The following is a 24,514-nucleotide window of genomic DNA, read 5'->3' as shown; positions in this document are numbered from 1 at the left end:
TCTTAAGTAAAGGCCTACATTTTATTAACATTCTGAGTCTCCCAGTAAAGGCATATACTGTTACCTTAGTATGAATATACATTTAGAAATTATTTAAGAAAAAAATTACTATATTTTAATAACATTTCTGGCTACATTGTAGGTGTTTTCACATATTATCTCACTAATCAATGTAACTAGTCTTCTAGACAGAAAGGATTATTAACATTTTTCTTAAAGCAGTTGATTAGTCTGAGGTACAGATTACCTAGGTAACTTGAACAAAGTAGCAGATTAGTGAGTGGCAGAACCAAATGTGAAACCAGATTTGTCTAACCCTTCTAAAGTGCATACTTTTTCTATTACACCAGGTTGATTCTTTAAGGAAAGGTAAACAATCAGTTTCTTCATTATTTTTCTCACAAGAATATAAAATATTACACCAAATAAACATCTTATTTCCATCTAAATTGAGTGTTAAGAGTTACTGGGAGGAGCAGGACATTAATTTTTGTCAATGAAGATAAAGCTGAGTGTTCTCAGTTAATTATATGATAGGTAATAATGAATCTATAAAGAAAAATCACTCTGTAAACATGGTTCCCTAATACTTTCTCTTCTGAACTAAACTAACTTTTTTGAAGTCTAGTGACCTATTAAAACAGATCTATTGGATAGTCTAACAAAGACAAAGATAGACTGTCAAAGGCAATAGTCTTTTTCATTTATCACAAGCCTGGTAATTCATTAGCCTGCCAATCAACCGCACTACTAGAGAGATTTGTGAAAGTAGAATGAAAGAGCTTACCGTGCACAATGATGTCTTTGTGATTTTTAGGGTAAAATCTGAAGAGAACTCCAAATCTGAGATAGATGTCGTATGGCAATCTATATGCTACCCATTAAAAAAGAGTGGAGGGAAGAACTTAGTAAAAATAGTAAAAACAAAACCAGAAACAAACAGATAAGTGTTCCTTCTTTTTTTTATGCAAAAAGGATTACTGTAAACCAATGCTTTGCCAACTTTAATCATTCACACCCCACTTTTGGGATTATTTCTAAATTTAAGGGCTACTAGCACTATTATTCAGTTAATTTTTCTTTAAATCAAATTAGTACTTTTTACTTAGACTTCTTATAAGAATAATATATATCAAATCATGGCTCTGCTGTGCTAAAGTTTCTTCTAAGACACATTAAAATACTCTCAAATAAAAAATGTTTTCCTGTGTTCCAACTAAAATCATTCTGTATACCACCGGTGGTATACATTTACAATAAATTATGTGTGATAACAGTTAATATTTTTGTAGGAAATGCCAACTTGAAAACATATGCTATTTAAAAGGACAAGGTGTTTTAGAATTCGCTCTTGTAAGTGCATCTGAAGTTTGTTACATACTAGGAAAAACCACAACAATTCCAACCGAGCAAAACCAACTACGAAGATTCACTTCAGGGATAAAATGGCCAAATATCCTTATTTTCTTATTCTGCCCTACCTAGTTCAAATCCTTCTCCATTTCACTATGGAGAGTAGATGGACTCAGCTACAGCAGTGTGACCAAATGATGCTGTAAAGGCTGTCAACATTTGACTTACCATGAGTAGGTGTACAGGGAACACAGTTCATATGACTACCTGAGACAATACTCTATTTTAAATAGTTTGATATCAGTCCTAAATTTTCTATTTCAACTATTTTATTTATTCAGAGCATTTTTTGGCATTAAGCAAAGAGATAACTAAAGAGAGAAATTAGCACACCCACATGACCCTCCTCTTTCTGCTCAGTCTTAATGCTGAGGTGGCTTACACCCCTACCCTGAGTCAAAGAATCCAAATAAACCCCTTACACTCAGTATACCAGGGCAGCGAACAGTCCTACAGTCATTAACCAGGCTGTATTTTTTTTCTTAAAAGCTGAATGCAATTTTAATCAGCTGGTTGTTGTTGAGAAACTTTATGTGTTAATTTAAAATAGTTCATCAATTTAAGAAAATTAATGAACACTAACTGAATATCTACTTTGTGCAGAGAACAATTATTGATACTATGAAAGTAACAGTGGACTAAAAAAGAAGAGACAATGTTCTGAACTTAACACTGAACAGGCTATATTTATTTTATGATACAATTGAAACAGATGAATTAAGAAGTCTTTTAAAAAAGCAATAGGACTTTCACTCACTGCAAAGTTATTATTCCACCCATGTAAATTCGACATAGCAAAATTGACAATAAAATTAGAGATTAACATGGTGAAGAGTAAGATTAAAACACAAAAGGAATTAACTAAGCAATGTGAACATAGTAGGGTTTTAGTTTCATGGGCACAGTCACTATAATTACTTAATCTGAAAAGGCTGGAAGAAATCTGAATGAGAGAAGTTGTGTGAAACATATATGAGCGAATAATCTGGCTGTAAACGAGATGCTAGGATAAGGCCAGAATGTGCTGGTGAAGCAGAAATGACAGTACAGCAGAACTTTTTGCCTTCACTAAGCCAAAATAAATGATTCAAGCCTTCAGTATAAGGAACTTCAATATATAAAGAGAAGTGATTCCAAAGGGATGACACAGTGAACTGGTAAATATTATGACATCAAGCTGCTTTAGATTAATTAAAATGAAAGAATAATTACTGTTTTGAAGATATATATATAAAATCAATATATTAATTTGAAATACTAAACTCATAAATGAAAACTAAGAAAAATAGCCATACTGTTAAAGAAAATAAAATTAGTAAAATACCTACCTTAATACTACAGGGGTCTGAAATAAGAGTCTTTGGATCTAAAACTTCCACCACAGCTTCTGGAATAACTGCTTTCTTCATGCAGGACATGTTGAAGCCATAGACATCATCCCAAAAAGTAATTCTATTGGCATGTTTATTCATATCACTTACTGCCACAAGGCTGATAGTGCAAATATCAGGGTAGACTGTAACAAATAAAACATCCAACAATTTAGCATTATCTCTCTTTATAACAAAATATAATTTTTAAAGGCTAAATATAAATATCAAATCCAACAGTACAGATTGCTAGTAAATGATTACTAGCAGCGGGGGATTAACAAAGGTGTAGATCAGAGAAAATAACCAAGTTCCATGTTGTAGCCTCTTTAAAAAAATAATAAATAAAAGATTTCTATTACTGTGATGGTAAGATTAAAACAAGGATTTCAATGATGGGTTCCCACTCAAATTACTTAAAAAGGATGGACACAATCCTGAAATAAACATATTTATTAACATTAAACATGCTGACTGTAAAAGAGGTACTAGATTTTTACTTTAAATGTTCCTCTGAAACGTGAAGAGACAAATCCTTTAAAAAGGTGTGTCGTGTGATAGAATTTTACAGTTGTGTAGAAGACCAGTTCATATTACCCTCTCTTACTCAATATAAAAGGTAAACATTTATGAGCACCAAATGTGTGCTGCATTGGGAGCACTGAGTCTTATTCTAATTTACAGACTGTGGATACATGTCCCTACTCAAACTTACATTTACACAATTCTGACAAACATATTGGCAATTATTAGTGATGTAATAAATACTAAGAAAGGGGAAGCATAAGTTACTAAGGGACCTACAGAAAAAACCAGCTAACTCAGATTTGGCTATAGCAGGGGAACAATAATATTGTTTAAGGCAAGAACTGAAGACCAAGTAAGTTCCCAGTGGGAGGGGAAGTGTGTTCTAGGCAGAGGGGGCAGTGGGCATGTAGGGGCACAGTACACTCCAATTTGAGAGGAACAGTGAAACAGAAGGCGACAAAGGAGGGACCAAAGAAAACAGTGCTGAGTAAACCACATCAATAAATTAGACTTTATACTAAGAATAATGATAAGCCAGCGAAAAATTTTACATAGGGTAGCAACTTGATCAGATTTTGGTCTTAGAAAAGCCACCTTGAGTGCAATGTGGAGAATAAAAGGTAGGGAGCAAGACTAAGAGACAAACTAAGAGATAAATGTAATAATACAGGTGATCTGAAATAGAGTGACGGCTGTGGGAATGGAAAGGAGGAGATACAGTCAAGGGGTGTTTAGGAGGTAGAACTCATAAGGCTGTAAGACCGCCTGGCTGTGAAGGTGAGAAAGAGGGAAGAGTCAAGGATGACACGGTTTTAGACTTAGCAACTGGGTAAACTGTGGTACTAACCATTAAAATAGGAAATAAAAAAAGGGCAGATTCAAGAGGAATATGAGAGTTTAATGCTTATGAGACAAACGGGTAAAAATATCCAACAACCAGCTGACTATACAGGTCTGAAATTCAAAAGCGGTGATCTGGGTTCAATATATAAATTTGGAACCATGAGCACATAAATGCAAGTATAAGTTATGGGAGCTTATGAGGTCACCTAGGGATACATAATGAGCAGCAGAATTTAAGGGATGAGTAGAAGAAAAGGAGGCTGAAAAGAAATGGCTGAGAAGCTAGACCACAGAAGTAAGAAGAAAACCAAGAGAGTAAGTGTTAAAGAGAGGTAAAGGAAGAGAGTGTTCAGGGAGAAACATAGTACTGATGTTCTTTTTTTTGGACTAATAAATAGCAAAATTAACTTTGTCCTTCAAATGTCAACATTTAGGGGATTCGTTAATTCAAATATAAATTACATACCTCTATATCAACAAACTGAAAGCAAGTACATATGTGCCAAAGAAATGCACAAAGGAAATAATTTTACTATTATTAACTAGCCTTCAGACGTAAACAGCAGAGAAATAACCCTCTCCTTCCCCCAAACTCTGTTTCTCTCCACAGCTGTAGGAATTTTATTATTCAACGACAGCAGCACTAAATTATCTTCTAAATAAAGCCCATGGTAAGATCTGCTGGCATCAAAGCAATTGCTTCTTCCAAACCTGACATTTGAGATACCCAGAAAAAATAACTGGTGCTATGTCACTGATAAGAAGTTTCTCAAGTCTTCTCTAAGGGGGCATGTAAGGCAGATATGATAGCTGCATTGGGCTGGAGTCGACTGCTGTGTAAACTGAGTTACTTCTACCCTCCTCTTCCTCCACAGATGTGTTAAGCCTCTTGACTGTGTTTAAATTTCTGATCAATGCAAATTCTTCAAAGTAAATGATGTGCTCCTGGAAATGCTGACCCAGCAAGAGTATCTGCTACAGGAAAGGTATGTATGTTTAGTTTCCTGAACCAGGTCCTTACTATGAGAAACACTGAAGAAGAAACAGAATTCTGAAGCAACGTTAGATAGTTGGTAACTTCTTTTTGTATACTTTGTCAGACTTAATATGACCATCATGTAAGCTTTCCAACATTATATCCTGTTAATTTCACCCTTAAAGAGGAACATAATAAGGGTACAGATCAGGGGTCAGCAAACATTTTATGTGAAGTGACTGTTTTAGGTTTTGTGTATGGTCTTTACTGAAACTACTCATCTCTGCTGCTGTGATGTGAAAGCCCCACAGACAATATATAAATACATGAGCATGGCTATTTTCCAATAAAACTTTACCTACAAAAACAGGCAGCACACCAGATATAGATATCCCTGATATAGATGAGGGAAAACCGCATGAGGGAGGTCATTATCAGGGCCATCATACTGCGCTACTTCTGGGCGCACCACTCCCAGTGTCCAAATATCCCCTGGAGTTGCGCAGTGTACACTCAAGCTACTTAACATGGTTCACAGAGTTCTTCTATTTTAGAATATTATTAAAAATCTTAGTGAACTTAAAATACTTACTATCTAGCCCTTTGTAGAAAAAGTTTTCTGAACTCCGGCTCTGTATCAAGCAATATGATGTACTAGTTAGTAATATTACTAAGAAATAAGGATAACTTTTTCATTCATAAGGAAAAACTATAAGTTACTAAAACTAATTTAAAAGTTTTGAAAATATGTTAGTATTAAGAAGAAACAGACTAAAGAGGAATATTATTTAACTTTTCCAAGGTTTACTTACTTATTAATATTAACTTATTAATTAATTAATTTGGCTGCTCTGGGTCTTAGTTGTGGCACGTGGGATCTTCATTGCGGCATGCGGGATCTTTTAGTTGAGGCAGGCATGTGGGATCTAGTTCCCCAACCAGGGATCGAACCCAGGTCCCCTGCATTGGGAGCACTGAGTCTTAACCACTGGACCACCAGGGAAGTCCCTCAAGGTTTATTTTTCAAGCTATATTTCACAAAAATACAGAAAATCAAAAAAATAAAATAAAATAAAATACAGAAAATCACGGTTCCTGTATTTGTTAGAATTTAGAAATGAAATTAGTTTTTATCTTTCAGTTAGTAAGATCTATGAATATTTATGAAAGACTTGTTATCAATGCTATAGGTCGATTTGATTCTTTATCCACCTCCTCACAGCTGGCTAAAATTTGGGGCCACTTGTCAGAATCCTGACTAATCCTTTACCTTCATATTCTGACACATTTGTCATCTGATTTTTGTCCGAAAGAAGCATAATTGAATAATTATTCCTTCTTGTAGGTGAAATTAACAAAGTGTTGATTGGACAAAAGCACCCTCTTAACAGACCATTTATAAATTCATGGCTTTGACATCTGTGTCCTTCTCGATTCACTGCCCAGAATTCATCTGTCACTAGAACAGCTCACATGGTGAACAGATAAAGATGGGAAATCCTTTATCCCTTAGAAATGCCTCACAAACTTTTGGACACTAAAGGATAAGACTGAGATGCATAAAGAAACAATTCCTAGTAAACACTAGCATCACTGCTTGTATATAAATAACCAGAGAGGAAAAAGGTTTAGAAAGAAAGGAGATAATAAATAAATCAAAATAGACTGTCCTTTTCACAATATATGTGAACCACATGGAGAAAGACTTCAGTGAAATAATAGTCAACAATACAATGACTGACATGCATAAATAATTTGGGAGTTGAATAAGCTTAAAAAATTAATTTATATAATAAGGTTATCTTAAAAATTAACTATTTATTTGGAAAGTGGAACATTTTCTCATCGTTAACTTATAATAAATGTATAAATAGTGATTAGGCCCACATTCTAAAGCTTAACTAGGCTAAAATGTTGCTGCAATATGCACTGAAAAATTATAATATGAAAAAAAGTAGAAAATGACACTACTGCAATATCACTGAACAGAACAAAAATAATAAATGTGGGAAAAATAGATTTGAAGATGAGGAAGTACACAGTAAATTATGGAAATACTAAAGAAACCTCTACGCACTATGAGACAGTGTTAGTGGCTGATGACACTGAGGTATGTACTATACAGACATCAGGTGATAATACCATGGTGCCTAAATTCATTTCAAAACTTTTATAAGGTATAAACTTAACACTAATCTCATGTTTACCAGCTATAACTCAGGAGGAGAATTAACATTTATTGAGCAACTATTTTACGTCAAGCATCTCATTTAGACTTTTGATTGATTCTATAAAGCTGGATTATAATCCTCATTTTTCAGATAAGGAAACTGAAATTCAGAAAAGTTAAGTAACTTGCCCAAATTACTGGTCTTCATCAGCTAACTAGGTTAACTAATCATCTGATGAAGCAGGGATTTAACTCAAGGTCTGACTGCAAAATCTTTATGCTTTCCATTTATTCATGATGCCACATTTTATGCTTTTCAAATGGAAAAAAAGGAAAGAGGAACTCAACTATCCCACAGTAAATGAGCACCTGTTGGAAAAGAAAGAGGAAGGAAAAAAGGGTTGAGAAAGTTTAGAGATTAATAAAATTTCAGGGCAAAGTGAGGAAAATGGAAACATTCAGCCTTACCCATTCCATCTGAGTAAAGGAATGAGGTGATAAGGCAAAAGAGATCCTAAAAAGGAGAGCAACCAAGCAGAAATGGGAGAGGAGTCAGTAAACTCTACAGCTCAGCTTTCTACAGAGAAGGAAATAGTAAGAAAAGTATATTTGTAAACCTGGACTTTATAACAGAGGCAATTTCTTATTAGGATAGATCAGGTTTCCAATGCAAATTCTAATGCAAAACCTGAGAGAGACAGATCTGTCAGTGTATATAGTACATATCTGCCACTATTTTGCTGCCCCCTCTCTGAACTGTTTGAGAGATTTCCTATGTTGAGGCAGGGCCTACTTCCCTCTATAAAAGCTGAAAATGACAAAAACTTGCTTTCCCTCCCTCCCTCCCTTGCAAGTTAGGCATGAGCTCATGACTTAGGCTCTACTAATGATATACACCTAAACCTGTGTCTACTTTTCAGAGGCAGCAATACCTACTGCTGGGTACATCTTAAATAAATTCTTACGACAGGACTCTTCCCCTAGATTTTGGTTCAAGAGGATCTGACGCGGAGTCTGAAGATCCGTATTTTCCACAAAAGGTCCCAGTGACTGTGATGGTCTGCCGAGATTAGGAAACACTGACTCAGGAAACGGCTGTCTTAGTAACTTGCTTTGTACTGAACATAGTGCTCAACTTTATAATCCTGACAACTATAAATCAGAGAAGATGTACACTCTGAAGGACCTCATGAGAAAGTTGAGTTTTGTTCTGACCATATGAGGGGGGAAGAAACCTTTCATTTTCCTTGCAATGAAAGGCAATGAAAACAACATTCTTTTCCAGTACCATGGAAGATGTCTCCTTTAATGGGCGCCTACATTTCTATGCAACAATTATGATTTTACAAAACTATTATTAGTTCTGAGGAAGTTTCAAAGCAACGAATTATTTCTTTGTGCTCCTACAATTTCAATTGGTCCAATTCTGGAGGATGTCAACCCTGATTACTTGACTAAAGTGGAGTCTGCTAGGCTTCTACATGGAAATTTACTCTTTTCTCTTTTGTAATTAGTAGATATTTTGTGGGGAGATTCTTGGAAACTAGCTAGGTAAATATTCCATTCTTAAACTTTCAGATTATTCATTTTATATATAAAAACCTTTTCAGTAGCTATGAAGATGGGCATGACTTTGCTCCTTAATGCTAAGCCCTATTCATATAATTATATAATATTTTGCCCAAATTCCCTTTTGTTTGGTATCAATATCATGACTTTTTTTCTATTTGCCTGAGTATCTTTTTTAACCCAAGTTTAACTTTTCTATATAATTTTGTTTTAGGTGTGTCACTATGTAGCGCACAGAATTGGGTTTTCTCTTGTGATCCGATCTGAAATTTTTTCATTTAATAAATGAATTTAGTCCATTTACATTATTGATATGAGAACTTTTTCTTGTTCACAGCTCTACCATTTTATATTATTCTGTATCTGTAGTTTTTGTTTTATTTTGTTTTTTAAGTAGTTCAACTACATGGTCTTTTTGCTTTTTTCCTAAGTATTAATTCTTTTATTTACGAAGTTTGCTTTTTTGTTCTAGTAGCTAACTTTATAATTACAACCTTACAGAATATCTTTAGTTGTCTATTTTTAACAGTATTTACTAATCTCCTATTGCGAGTAATGATAAAGTTAGTATATTTCCTTGTTCTTCCCTTTCCTTTCCTCTTCTTAATCACCCAATTATTTTTTTAATTACAAAAAGAGATGTATTGATAATACTAACAACAATTACAGAAGTAGGTATAGAGTTAGTACAGAGTTTTAATATATTTTTCAAAATAGCTAGAAATCAAATTATGTCATAATTCATTTGACCTGAAGGAGGTGGAAGATGCTGCTTCATTGTTTTTTTTTTAATTAATTATTTTATTTTTGGCTGTGTTGGGTCTTTGTTGCTGTGCGTGGGCTTTCTCTAGTTGTGGCGAGAGGGGGCTATTCTTTGTTGCAGTGCACGGGCTTCTCATTGCGGTGGCCTCTCCTGTTGCAGAGCACGGGCTCCAGGTGTGCGGGCTTCAGCAGTTGTGGCACATGAGCTCAGAAGTTGTGGCTCGTTGGCTCAGTAGTTGTGGCTCACGGGCTCTAGAGCTCAGATTCAGTAGTTGTGGTGCACAGACCCAGGTGCTCCGCAGCATGTGGGATCTTCCCAGAGCAGGGCTCAAACCTGTGTCCCCTGCATTGGCAGGCGGATTCTTAACCACTGTGCCACCAGGGAAGCCCTCATTTTTTTTTTTTTAAGTCATCTCTATTGAGGTAAAATTTACACGCAGTAAAACTCACTCTCTGTCCTTTTTGGTGTATAATTCTATGTGATTTGATAAATACATAGAGTTATACAATCACCACTACAATCATGATACAGACAGCATCAATGACCACAAGCCTCACCATTGAATTTTAATCAACAATATCATTTTAATATTACCTCTGTAGTGCTAAATGTGCTCTAATGCTATTACTTGAGTTGTCAGCTTTAAATGATATCCCATAAATTCCTATTAAATATAAATCCATTTAAGTATACACACTTTCCCACCTACCTCCTGCATTCCCTTTACAATTTTTGTGAGATGTGGTATTTGACACTTTTAGGGTATAAAGCATTTACATTCTATTCTGTCATCCTAAAATATACATTGGTTTTCGTCTTAATTCCTTGTAAAAATATGCATTGATCTCAACCTAACATTTTCTTGGTTTTGCTCCTGATCTCTTGGTTGGCTGAATGCAAAACACAACAATTTCTGATACACAATTAGTAAGTCTTAGCTAATAATAGAAGAAAATAGTAAATCCACTTTCATTAACTTTACAAAACTTAAAAAAGTTTTTTTTTTATTTGGCCGCACTGAGTGGCTTGTGGGATCTTAGTTCCCTGACTAGGGATCAAACCTGGGCTCACAGCAGTGAAAGTGCAGAGTCCTAACCACTGGACCGCCAGGGAATCCTCACAAAGCTTTATTTTTATTAGTGATAACAGTAGTAAATGAGTACCTCCTAAAGTACTGTGGAATTGCTTGGTGATAAGGAGCATGAATACTCAAGTTATTGGCTGAGTGTGTTTTATAAAGGCTTTACTCCATGCCATTAAATATAAAGTGAGACATAAACTGAACCTGGATTCATGTAAAAATAAATTGTGGTCCCTTCATGCTTATATGGTCTCCAATAGTCTCCCTCTCTCATAATTTAATCATTCTTTCTAAAATCTTGACATTGTTAATTGCTTAATAAATCCTTCCTTCAGAAAAACATGAAAGAAAACTTTGTTTATTCATCAAGGCATACTCAAATACACAAAATAGGCTAAACCACTTCATGTTACTCATTTCTGACTTTTCCTACTTTTCTTGATTCTTTTAACAAGTAACATTCAACAGCACTGCTTATGAAGTTAAATGCTGACCTCTCTTCAATATACCTCCATATTATCTTAGTGCTAACAGCAGTTAAATAAAAATATGGAAAGAGCTAGAATAAAGCCTCCACTTTATCCCTTTGATGATGGGAAATAGCTCTGCCACTGTTTCAGCTATAACCTCATTATTCACATGGCTGTAAGTTCTTAATCAATTTCATCAAGAATTCAATTTAAATGTATTAAGTTGCTGTCAGTCCTTCAGTAAGATCAATGAACACCACTCAGGGAGGTATGGAAACAGTTTTCTGAATCTTCCCTAGATCAACTTCAAGGCAAGAATTAGATTCAATAAAATGCACTTTAGTAAAGAAACAACAAGGGATAGTGAAAAGAACAAGAATACTGGAGTCTGGCAGATCTGAGTTTAGAAAAAAAAAAATTCAAGGCTTGGACACTTAATATGTACCATCCAGGACACCTATGTTTCTAAAATCTCAATGGGCTGTTGTGAGGGTTACATGTAATAAGATAAATAAAGGTACAGTATATCATTTGGCAACTATTGGGCAATCAACAAATGGTAGATAATATTAGTTTTTAGTCATTAAGTGTAGTTGTCTTTAAAAAACAATCACAGCAATTATTGAGAGATACAGCCAATTGTTGCAGGGTAAAATATATCTAAAAGTTCTAGCCACGTTCACGTCAGAGATCAGAAGCGTATCTTGAAATGGTTGCAGGAAATACAGTGATAAAATGAGAGCATTTTGAAAAACAAAGGCAATCTATTTAAATGCTATTATAAAAAGAACTCAACTGTACTGGAGAATTTTCTCTGTGCTTTATGTTTTGGCCTTACTGATTTTTACTGCCAAACTAATTTCATAGAACATGGACGGGCAGGAGGCATAAGTATGGTCAAGTGCTTTATGTCACCAGTTCAAAATGTATCCTCCTTTTCACCCACTTTTATATAACAGTTTTATCAACTGTACTCTGACCATGGAAGTGATTTATTGGTTCTGAAACTTTGAGAAAGGGAAGGTACAGGGAAAGGTGAATGAAGGGAGACATGCTATTCAATTCAGTTTTAATGATTCAATGCAAAAAACATGTATGATGTTCTATCTATGTTCCAGGAGCTGTGGAGCTCAGTGAAGAGCCAAAGATGAGCAAAACATAATCCCTGAGCACATTTATTTGTAAACAACTGTTCACGGCAGAAAGCCTGTAAAATCACAATCTCACTTTGAGTACGCAGAGCTAATATGATTAAAAGTTCACCATGGGGGCTTCCCTGGTGGCGCAGTGGTTGAGAATCTGCCTGCCAATGCAGGGGACACAGGTTCGAGCCCTGGTCTGGGAAGATCCCACATGCCACGGAGCAACTGGGCCCGTGAGCCACAATTACTGAGCCTGCGCGTCTGGAGCCTGTGCTCCGCAACAAGAGAGGCCGCAATGGTGAGGGGCCCGCGCACCGCGATGAAGAATGGTCCCCACTTGCCGCAACTAGAGAAAGCCCTCGCACAGAAACGAAGACCCAACACAGCCATAAAAATAAATAAATAAATAAATAAATAAATAAATAAATGAACGTGAATTTCTTTAAAAAAAAAAAAAAAGCTAATGATGTCCACTGGAGTCCATCTTTAAAAAAAAAAAAAAAAAAAAAAGTTCACCATGGCCATGAAAAGGAAGCCTTCCAAATTTATTGGGATCTACTTAAAAATACTGATTGGGTATACTGTGGTTTAAAAACTTAGTAGAAACCACTCACTACTTAAATGCACTTGTTAAATTACAAAGAAGCCAGGTTTATACATTCAGTGAAGTCATGGGATATTTGCTACCAAAGTGAATGATCTCCAACCTAGTATGAAACATTCTTTTGGGAAAAAACAAAAACAAAAACAAAAAAACAAAAAAACAAAACAAAAAACCCTAAATGTCACAAAGATTAAAAATCAAAGAGTCTCTGTTAGATTTTTATTTGAATATCAAAAAGCTTCCGAATCTAGTCCTTAGTATTTTTATTAAAAGTGTTCATGAGAATGCCATTAACTTAAGAGTCCTGCATATCTTATATAATGTTCTACTATCAATGGTACACTAAACAAATGTCTTAAAGCTTCCTCTGATGGAAATGTCTTTCGTCTCTATTGGGAACTTCTCAGTCATGCATAGTTTATTTGAAATCCAAAGGTCCATTTGGTTCTGCCAGACTAAAATTAGATTACTAAAACTAGAATTTTATACTCACCCGATCCTCCTTTTGCCAAGTATTTGTTCTTTGCATAAAGGACAGAATCTAACATGGACTCAAAAAGAAGAAAATAGCCCTGTATAAAAAAAGAAAAAATGGATTTTAGAAAAGTGCAGTATCATCATATGCAGATCAATTTAAATATCTGGCTAGTGTTTTAATGGAAAATATACTTTTTGTCTCTACCATATAATATTCTGTAAAGTTTGAAATTATTTTTTGCAGTAAATTCTCCACATAATAATTATTAGAAAATCAGGCCAGGGAATGGACTTGAGGACATGGGGAGGGGGAAGGGTAAGCTGGGACAAAGTGAGAGAGTGGCATGGACATATATACACTACCAAATGTAAAATAGATAGCTAGTGGGAAGCAGCCACATAGCACAGGGAGATCAGCTAGGTGCTTTGTGACCACCTAGAGGAGTGGGATATGGAGGGTGGGAGGGAGGGAGGGAGATGCAAGAGGGAGAGATATGGGGATATATGTATATGTATAGCTGATTCACTTTGTTATAAAGCAGAAACTAACACACCATTGTAAAGCAATTATACTCCAATAAAGATGTTAAAAAAAAAAAAAAGAAAAGAAAAGAAAATCAGGCCAGGGTACAAACTGGATCCAGAAAGTCCAGAAAGTTTATTACAGCAGAATGTACTGAACCTTCTCTACCTGTGCTTCCACTTTCTAGACTATTATTTCTTCCACATTAAAAGGAAACTTTCAGATAGAAATTGCTAATGTATCCAATAATTTCCTGGAATACTGCAATATTAATCTAGAGCAATAGTCCTTAACTAGATTTTGCCCCTGGGGGACATTTTTGATTGTCACAACTGGGTGGGGGGCAACGCTGATAAACGTCCTTCACTGACACGGGACGGCCCCCAAACAAAGAAATGTCTGATCCCAAATGTCTATAGAGCTAAGGCTGAGAAACTCTGGTCTGGAACACCTTTTCCCAAAATGTTTCCTGCCCAAAGACATTCTCTTTGAAGAGTTTTTTTTTTTTTTTTAAAAAAAGGAGGGGAGAGGTGAGAAAGACCAGATGCTATATCCTCCTCATAGAGATTCATAATGCACATCAGCACATTAACAGTTCTGAGAAGTGTTATGGTAAAGAGGATGGCTGAACAAATTCTAAACAAGTATCACCCACGTTTTAACTAGAAACCTCTTTTTTTCTATTTAACGTGTATCAACACCTTGCACAACTATGTTGTTTGAAATACATTTCATGAAACTCGGCCCCAGTGTGCTCCAGACTCTGGAGAACACTTGACTCTTCCACCAAGAATGGCTAATCACAGCACAAATGAAAAGATAATCTGCCACTACTGCTGTCACAAACGCAGTACATTCTAATAGTATGCTATACACTTTATTATAGAAATGATAAAGTAATCATGAGTGAGAGATCAGTGCCAGTTTCTGTCAGTCTTCTTCTGGGGCCCATCCTCCAATAGCCCTGAGCAGCAGGGAAAGTCAAGCGTTCAGCACAGTGCTTAGCACATAATACACCCTATTATGGCTAAGGGTTAACCAAAATGAATGTTACCCTCATGTCAGCATTCTAAATCAAAACTGTTCTCACTCATTTGTTCTGTGCACAAATAACTAAGAGGATCAATACACAACACCATGAACAAAAATGTTTTAAATGTTTCTCTAGCACAGGAAAAACCTGCAAACCCAGAATGGATAATCTTCCCAAGAGATAAACAGCAAATTTAAATTTACAGAAAATACAGCTCTAGCGCTTGAATCACTTATAAAGGAACCTAATTAAATTGCTGCTAGCAACTCTACATTGGCATTTACCTTCTCACATTTACCAACACACTAATCCACTGATAAGAAAATAATTGCCTACAAAAGACAGACTTAGCAACAAAACTCTTTTATTACTGTGTTTACACTAGGATAATTAAGGATTTGGTGGAAACTGCTTTCCTGGATAGAGCACTTCAGTAAAATGTCTAACTCTTATAAGTTAGTTCCTCATTAATATCATCTGTGTATCAAAGCACAAGAGCCTTCTGGAATTCAACTAAGAAATCTTTATCAATCTGACATAATTCATGCAGATCTATGAACACAAATGCTTATAAATAAGCATTCATCAGTTGATTAAAGTGAATTATAATTTTTGCCAAAAAAATTATTTAAAGAGGAAGCATCTATTTACCTAAGAGGAAAAAGATCAGCTGGTAAAACATGTTAATAGGCTGGGGAAAAAACGGTCCTTATTTGGAAGATTGTTGCATGTTAAAACATTAAAATAAAATAAAATCACATTTTCGTACAAATTGAGTATTCATTATAGTCCAATCTTGTTTGGAAGGGGGCAAAAAGTATAGTGTGTTACTGATCTGGCACTATGTCAAACTGTTTCTAGTATTATTTTTTCAAAGTAGCTAGTTAAATCCAAGTATTTTCCCTCTGTAAGTTCAAACTCCATCTTACTTCCATATACTACAATCAAACCAAAAAAGTCTTTTCGATCAATAACTGAAAGTAGCTCCTTCTAGCAACAGGCTCGTTTATTGCATTTAAGATACAGTTATAATTAGCCATTCATCTGAGATTAAATAACCGTATTTTAAATCGGTACTATGGTCAATACCAATAGAACCAATTTAGAGGGTGGACTCTTGGATTTAAATCCTAGAGGAGCTTCTTTCTCTATGTGACGTTGGGCAAGTTTACAAATGAAGAAACGGAGACTCAGCGACGTTAAGTGACAATAACAATGGTATTCTACACCACAGAGCTGTTATGAGAACTAAATATGTTAATACATGTAAAAAGGTTTAGAACAGTAAACCTAATTAGTTTAACTAAAAAAAATTAAGAGCTACTTAAAAATATTTGTAAAGGCTAGTGAGAATTTTTAAATTACATTTAATACATTAGAGAATGAAGGCTTACCAGATTGTCCAGAATTATATAATACTTAGTGAATGGTCCTATATTAAAATCCACGAGTCAGAACTAAAATTCTTTTTTTCCCCCCCAGGAGTCACTTTTTTTTTTCAGGCCAGCCAAGACTATACGCATGTGTGTGCATACAAAAAATAAAGATAAAAGATAAGAAACCTTTCTTTAAAATGCTTGAAATTTCTTTAAAATTAAGAAACAAAATTTTAAACCCAATCGAAATAATTTGATCAGGTTGGCCAAATTAGTGTCAATTCCAACTTTAAGATTCTTCTTGCAAAGACAGAGAGATTTGTTTCCCTGGGCTAAAAAAGTTAATTTTACTTAATCCTCTGAACTTTAGTATTTATACTTAAGACTTTCCTACATGTCTGCTTCCATTTAAAATAATAAACACCAATAAGCACTTTTCCACATACCCCATAATGATCACCTTAGCTAAGATCAGAATCCTGATCAAACAATATCAGAGAGTTTCTAAGGTTCTAACTATTTAAACAATGTAATTTGCACATTAGAGACATCAGTACTAGCAAGGTTAAGTGAGGTATTTTAGGTCATGTAGCTGGAAAAATAATACCGGACAATTTTCAGATGCCCTCATAAACACTGGCCTTAAGATTCAATTCCCAATGTTGCTAACTAAACTCAACAAGAGATAAGGGTGCAAACAAACAAAACAAAGATAATCATACTCGGCAGCAAAAACATCCTTTCATAAATGCCATGTCTTTACTTCCCATATTTTAGAGTCAGCCAACATTATGAGGTCAGAGAGTTTCTGAAAGCAAATAATCAAATGTTTTTGTTGATACATGTAAAGGATTTAGCAGAGTGCCTGGCACAGAGTTAACATATAAAACCTATAAAGGACCATTTTGTATAACTCTAATTTGGCAGAAGTCATCATATGGGGTCAGCTACCATGGGGCAAACTGGGCTAAAATGGATTGAAGCAGAAGGCTGAAGCAAGTCTTTCTTTTTTCGTCTTTTCCCATTCCATTTTTTTCTCCTTTTTCTCTCTTCATTGGTGTATAATTAAATACTTTATTTCTGACAATAACTTTTTTATTTCTGTAGCAAGATATTTCTTGTATATGACAAGGCTTCTATTCTGTCAAAGCAGTTTCTAAACTTTACGTTAAAGAATAACTAAACTAGCAAATCAGTAGAAAAGCATTCCTTCAAAACAAGAATAGATTATACATATTCATATTTAGTCTATCTACTAAATATGCTACATTATGACTATGATTATGATTTTGGCCACGTCGCGAGGCTTGTGGGATCTTAGTTCCCCTACCAGGGATCGAACCTGGGCCCCAGCAGTGAAAGCGCCAAGTCCTAACCACTGGACCCAGGGAATTCCCAAGCCACATTATTTAATACTCAATGAAGACTGACAATTTTACTGGTCATTTATTTCACTCAGTATCCAGATATCTGCTCAACTATTACCTCCTCAAAAGGGATTTTCCTAATGTCTCCACATAAAATATCTTCTTTTTCCCTCACCAAACTCTGTCTCTTTACCCTGCTTTGTACTCTATCATAGCACTTAAAATTGGCTATTTTAAAATGCTGTTTTGCTTTCTAAAATTAAAATTCTCAAATAATAATAGTGGTGAAAACTGTCAAAGTTCATAGTATTAAGTGTTCTTTTATGGAATATCTTATTTAATTCTTCCCTAAAGCACATGTTATTGTTATTTCCATTTAACTAATGAGGAAATTAAGGCTTAGAAACGTTAAATAACCTAAAATCCTAAGACTTAAAAAAAACAGCTCACAGTCACAGAAACAGTTGAACAAGTCAGAATTTGGAACCTTGGTCTGACTACAGAGGTCACGTTCTGAATAACTATTCTATGTTGCTTCTTAAATTCATTTACCTGATTGAAAATAAGACTTGGTATTTGTATTATATTATACTACATTTGTAATTAAGGACTCAAGTGTTCTGAAATAAGAAAATTCCCATAGAGCATATTAAACAAGATTAGAACTTACAATAGGTATCTGATTAATAATATTTCAGCGTGAAAGCTTATTTGGCAAGTGGCTGTTAGCCACCATTCACTGTGAAAAATATTACTTTAGAAAATCAATGAATATACTAGAATATATGTAGAAACAAAACTTAACATTCGTGAGATAAATGAAAATGTCTAGTTAAAAATATTAGCAGGTGAAAAGTTTCATATATGGATTGCTTGCGGTTACTGTCCTTTCTCTCCACTTTCCACTTTGCTAAGCTTCATTTTACTATAGGCTCCCTACGTGATAGAATAGGCTTTAATTTCCTGGGAATTGTCCTTGGTTCTGAACCAAGTCATTTATTACTGATATCAGAAGGCTTTGCTCCAAATGCCCTGCTCATCTGCAGTGTAATTCAGACTGTAATTTCACAGGCTGCTGCCTCACCTGTAGGGGTGCCATCTGGAAGAGAATTATACCCAATACTTCTCCCATGATGCTCATGGGGCACTTTTCTTCCCAAACTGACATTCACTTTTTAAAATTAAAATTTGCATTTACACTTCAAAAATTAATAACTACAAAAGGAACACACTGGATCAAATCTGGAACTAGAAGAACCATTAACATTATTCACTGAAATAGGAACCTTATTTTAAAATGCCTTCTCATGGTATCTTCTTGGAATAGATAAATTAATGATAAAAGAAACTTGTGATATCTTCAGAATAAGATGCTTCTCTTGACTAATTGTTTTTTCAGTTCAAATAACTGAATTACTGACACACGCTTAGGCAGAATTAACTATTTTAAAAAGTGAGGAAAGGGGAAGGCAACAATAAAATGACAAGTTTATGTGTAGAAAGTCTAGTGACAGTCAATAATCTGGATTTATTTAAAGATAAAAAATAAAGATTTATTTTAAAATATTTAAAGATTACTTCCAACAAATAAATAAACCTGTGAAATCTAATCTCGAATTCTTAAGTACATTTCTGAAGCATAATAAATATCTGATGACTTCTTTTTCAATACTCCTCTCAATTCTGTAAGATTTACTACAGATAGAATGTTATCCAATGTGACTGGGACTAGTAGTCAGTTAACTGAAAACAACGTTTTAAGTAAAAACATACAAATGTAGGTTTGTTTACCAATATTACCAATATTCACTTGCCAAGTGGAGAATCCTTCAATCCTATAATTCCCACCCTCATTCTTAAGTCCTTCACAATTGTTTTAGTGCTTTATTTTACAACAATTTTTTTCTTACAATATTGTTCAATAGTTTATGTTAGTATTAACTGATTTTTCATAAATAAGTAGGCAAACAAATACAGTAAGCTCTTGGTAAACAATACAATCCAACTGATAGGAGCAGAAGAGGAGCAGCACACTAAAGGTACCTCATTAGCCTAAGTGTTCAGGTAGCCACAGGAATCTAGCAGGTGTTATACAAAAAGAACGCAAAGCATCATTAATTTGGTGAATTAAACGCAGGTTGGTTAGGAAGCTTCAATTGTACATGCATGTGACAAAGTATACTGTCATGATGTCACCTTTTAAGGGAAAACTTCCTTGATGCCTCAGACTAGGTCAGGTGGCCTGTATAATATCATCTAAGTTGAGGTATGAGTTATTATCAAGGCATAGAAATGAGAACTCTAAAACAGGGTTTCTTAACCTTGGCACTACCAACATTTTGGGCCAGATAATACTTCCTTGTAGGGGCTGTTCTGTCCACTGTAGGGTATTTAAGCAGCACTCTCCTCCAGTCCCTATCTCTCCTGAACTGTTGTAACCTAACATGTTTCCAAGACATTTCCCATTACCCATATATCCCGGGGGGGGCAAAATTAGACATGCTCCCTCCACTGCTGAGAATCACTGCTCTAGAGATATAACAAAAATAATTAGATAAGCATTTTCTTCTCATCTACAGTGCTCTCTGCTAGAAATGTACCAAACTGAAGATTTTACAGGATGTGCCCGATCTTGTCTGATCTTAGAAGATTTAAAGGATGTAAAAGAACCTCTATTTACTTCACTGTTATATTTATAATAGCCTTAGACATTGAACATCTAAAGTGAAAGTTTTTTCAGTGATTCCCAAGTCTGTGATTTGACTCTTTCACCTTAAAATGTGCTAAAACTAACCATTTTATTTATCAAAAATATGATAAGGAAGTTACATGAGAATTTTTAAGCAATTATGTAAAATACTTTTGGGTAAGATACTTTCCTTACTGATAACTCTACAGTAACCGAGACAGATTACATTACACTCTCACACACCTGGAAAAATGTAAGGCGGCCGATGATATCAAGCAACAAGAATATCTGTATCCTTTGCACTCATTTGCCATAAAATGGGTAAAAAAATAATGCTTTGAACATGAACACACAGACATCTTTGTTCAATGTTTTATGTATTTGGTTAAGATAAATTTCTTAAAGCAGAATTTCTGGATTAAAGGATATGCACATTTAAAATTATGATCTGTGTCATAAAACTGCCCCATAGAAAGACTATGACAATTTTTACTACCAGAACTACATGAGTGACTAAAAACTTAAATGTAAATGGGGAAGGTATGAAGTTTTATACACACACACACACACACACACACACACACACACACACACACACACACATCTCCATTTTCTGGGCGGGGGGAAGTACTAACCATAAAGAAAAAGACTAATAAATTTGACTACGTTAAAATTTAGAATCTCTGCTCATCAAAAGACATCAGAAGAATAAAAAATAAGTCATAGAGTTTGGAAAGATAACATACACATTTCCATCTCCAACAAGGAACAGTAATCAACAAGAAAAACGCGGGCAACCCGAAAGAAAAATGGGCTAAAAAAATTATATACAGTTACGAGCCAGGAAATCACCAATAACCATATGCAGAGATGCTGAACTTCATTAGTAATTCAAACACAATGAGACTACCAAATGACTACCAGATTGGCAATAATTAAAAAGTCATGCAGTATCCAGTGTGGCAAATCTATGGAGTAATGAGGTAAAAATACTTTGATCCATCCCTTCTTCCCTTCCTATTCTTTTTATTTTTTGAAGTATAGTTGATTTATACAAAGTGGTGTTAGTCTCAGGTGCACAGCAAAGTGATTCAGTTATACATACATAGATGTATATTTTTTTCAGATTCTTTTCCATTATAGGTCATTAGAAGATATTGAATACAGTTCCCTGTGTAAACAGTAGGTCCCTGTTATATATATATTTATATTATATATAGTAGTGTGTATATGTTAATCCCAAACTCCCAATTTATCACCCCTCCTTCCCCTTTGCTAGCCATAAATTTGTTTTCTATGCCTGTGAGTCTGTTTCAATTTTGTAAATAAGTTCATTTGTATCTTTTTTTTTTTAGATTCCACATATAAGTGATATCATGATATTTGTCTTTCTCTTACGTGAGTTAATATAATCTCTAGGTCCATCTATGTTGCTGCAAATGGCATTATTTCATTCTTTTGTATGACTAATATTCCATTGTATATATATCTTACATCTTCTTTATCCATTCATCTATCAATGGACTTTTAGGTTGCTTCCATGTCTTGGCTATTATAAATAGTGATGCTATGAACACTTCGGTACATGTATCTTTTCGAATTAATTTTCTCCAGATATACACCCAGGAGTGGAATTGCTAGATCATATGGCAACTCTATTTTTATTTTTTAAGGAACCTTCATTCTGTTCTCCACAGTGGCTGCACCAATTTACATCCTCACCAACAGCATAGGAGGAGTCCTTTTTCTCCACACCCTCTCCAGCATTTATTATTTGTAGACTTTTTGATGATGGCCATTCTGGTCGGTGTGAGGTGATACCTCATTGTAGTTTTGATTTGCATTTCTCAAATAATTAGCACTACTGAGTACTTTTTCATGTGCCTGTTGGCCATCTGCATGTCTTCTCTGGGGAAAGATACATCTGTATTTCTAAAACAATACTCCAATCCTGCACACTGATTGAAAAAGATCATTAATTATAACTGGAAATTCTACTCTTAAAAATACAACTAAATTACTTGCTAGCACTTTTATCGATGAGAATTAATTAAGTTATATGTAACATGGTGGTCCTACAAAACTCGTAAATTATAGATGTTTGAGGCTACAGGAAAGATGAACTCTATTAACAGTATGATTCAGGGCTTAAAGAACAAGATCTCATTCCGTTTCCTGCACCAATGCATTTTAGGAGCTCCTGATCCTCTAAGTACAACATATACACCAGAAGAAAAAAAAGAACATCTAGTTAGATGTGTCAGTAAGCTGGCTTTCACCTTGAGAGCCATTTGCTAAAGCTAGTAAATAAACCTGGAAAAACAGGAGATAAAAGCCATGGTCCAGCCAAAGTGAGGAATATAAGACCCAAATAACAAAACAGAGACAACCAAATATATCTACAGAGTAAATGTAAATTTAAAATCTCACCTGCTGCCACCCTGCTCCCTCCCCGACAACCCAGTTTAGAACCTTGGTGCTGGGTGGTCAAACACATACTCCCCCCCCCACCCCACCCACGCCTCCAATAATTCTTAACATAAGCCAGTCCTCATGCAAATATACAACCCTAATTTACAATGTCTAGGTGGCAGGAAAAACCTCAGCAATTTAAAAGTGATTCTGCAACATACTCTGTTGTTAAGACCGTGAAAAAACAGGTATTCTCATACTACTGTTGGTAAGAAAGCAGAATGGTAAGGTAAGTGCTGAGGAGAATTTGGCAAAAACTGTTAAGATTGCATATGCATATGAATTAACCCTTTGACCCATCAATCCCACTTCCAGGAAAATGAAAAGAAATATGTACAAGAATGTTCAACACAGTATTAGTTGTAACAGCAAAAGAATGATAGATATTTAAATGAGAGTTATATACATTATATTTATCTGTACAATGGAGTATTATATAGCCATAGAAAGGAATGAGGTGTATCTCTCTATAATGATACAGAGTGATGGCCAAGATAAAATTTTAAATTTAAAAAGCAAAGCACAGAACAATGCATAGAGTATGTTAACTCTGCGTAACACTAGGGTGAAAATATAAATATATACATATCTAATATCTTTTTAATAAACCAAAGGCTAAAAAAAAAAAAAAGTTACCTATTCACTAAGGGACAAAAGGAATGGAACCACATAAATTTTTTTGTAATTAAAACAAAATTAAACTAAAAAAGGAAAAAGAAGCAATTCCCCCAAATTGAAGAAAAAGGAAACAAATAAATCTGATTGTATGTCAAGTTGGTTACATAACCAGAGGAAAATAATTAATTCAAGTAACTTTGAAACACAGTATTTAGACTGTGTATCTCCATGAGATATATTCTAGGACAAAAGAAAATATAGAGGGATCATAAGCTGCATTAGAAATCTTATTGTTAGTAGTAAAATTGATATAAAAATTTTGAAACTATTATAGGTAAACTATTATATGATAAAGTAAATAAACAATTATTATTTTAAGAATCAAAATTTTCTGCATAGAAGAAAAGAGATACAGTACAAAATTAAAGACTCTAAGTAAAAATTCTATAATCTTAAATTGGAAATATCAGTGTAAACTCATGGTTTTTTTTAATATTAAAAAAAATAGCTGGCTTCCCTGGTGGCGCAGTGGTTGAGAATCTGCCTGCTAATGCAGGGGACACGGGTTCAAGCCCTGGTCTGGGAAGATCCCACATGCCACGGAGCAACTAGGCCCGTGAGCTGCAACTACTGAGCCTGCGCGTCTGGAGCCTGTGCCCCGCAACAAGAGAGGCCGCGATAGTGAGAGGCCCGCGCACCGCGATGAGGAGTGGCCCCCGCTTGCCTCAACTAGAGAAAGCCCTAGCACAGAAACGAAGACCCAACATAGCAATCAATCAATAAATCTTTAAAAAAAAAAAAAGCTATACCTATCCACTAAGAACAACATACAACCAACGGCAGTCCAGTAGCAACGAGCACTCCTAGAACCCAGACTGTGATCTCTGTATATACCGTTTTCCAGTGAAAGAACCAGGATTCTTTGATTCCATGTTTAGGCAGTATAAAATGACTGTAAAATATCTTACAGTACCAGAAAGTATAATCTGAAACATAAACATACTTATATTTTGTTTTTCATTATTATATT

The 24,514-nt window shown here is 34.9% G+C and overlaps 1 protein-coding gene and 1 long non-coding RNA gene across 8 annotated transcripts in view; one reads left to right on the top strand and one right to left on the bottom strand.

Annotated features, from left to right (window-relative positions):
* The window catches only part of LOC309667816, a 160,788-nt gene that overhangs the window by 49,537 nt on the left and 86,737 nt on the right, over window positions 1-24,514 (top strand). The gene's annotated exons all lie outside the window — the stretch shown is intronic.
* PRMT3 (protein arginine methyltransferase 3) overlaps window positions 1-24,514 on the bottom strand; it is a 150,807-nt gene that overhangs the window by 54,385 nt on the left and 71,908 nt on the right. For all 7 annotated transcript variants that reach the window (XM_082476649.1, XM_082476652.1, XM_082476653.1 and 4 more), the window contains exons 11-13: window positions 13,423-13,501; window positions 2,742-2,929; window positions 788-874 (exon numbers count right to left, since the gene is read on the bottom strand). In XM_082476649.1, the coding sequence (XP_082332775.1) occupies window positions 788-874; window positions 2,742-2,929; window positions 13,423-13,501 (354 nt within the window). The remainder of the gene's footprint in view (window positions 1-787; window positions 875-2,741; window positions 2,930-13,422; window positions 13,502-24,514) is intronic.

The sequence above is a fragment of the Balaenoptera physalus genome (genome assembly GCF_965194825.1).
Source record: "Balaenoptera physalus genome assembly, chromosome: 10".
NCBI lineage: Eukaryota > Metazoa > Chordata > Mammalia > Artiodactyla > Balaenopteridae > Balaenoptera > Balaenoptera physalus.
The sequence above is the reverse complement of the archived record's forward strand: the minus strand, read 5'-3'. Positions and strand labels throughout refer to the sequence as shown.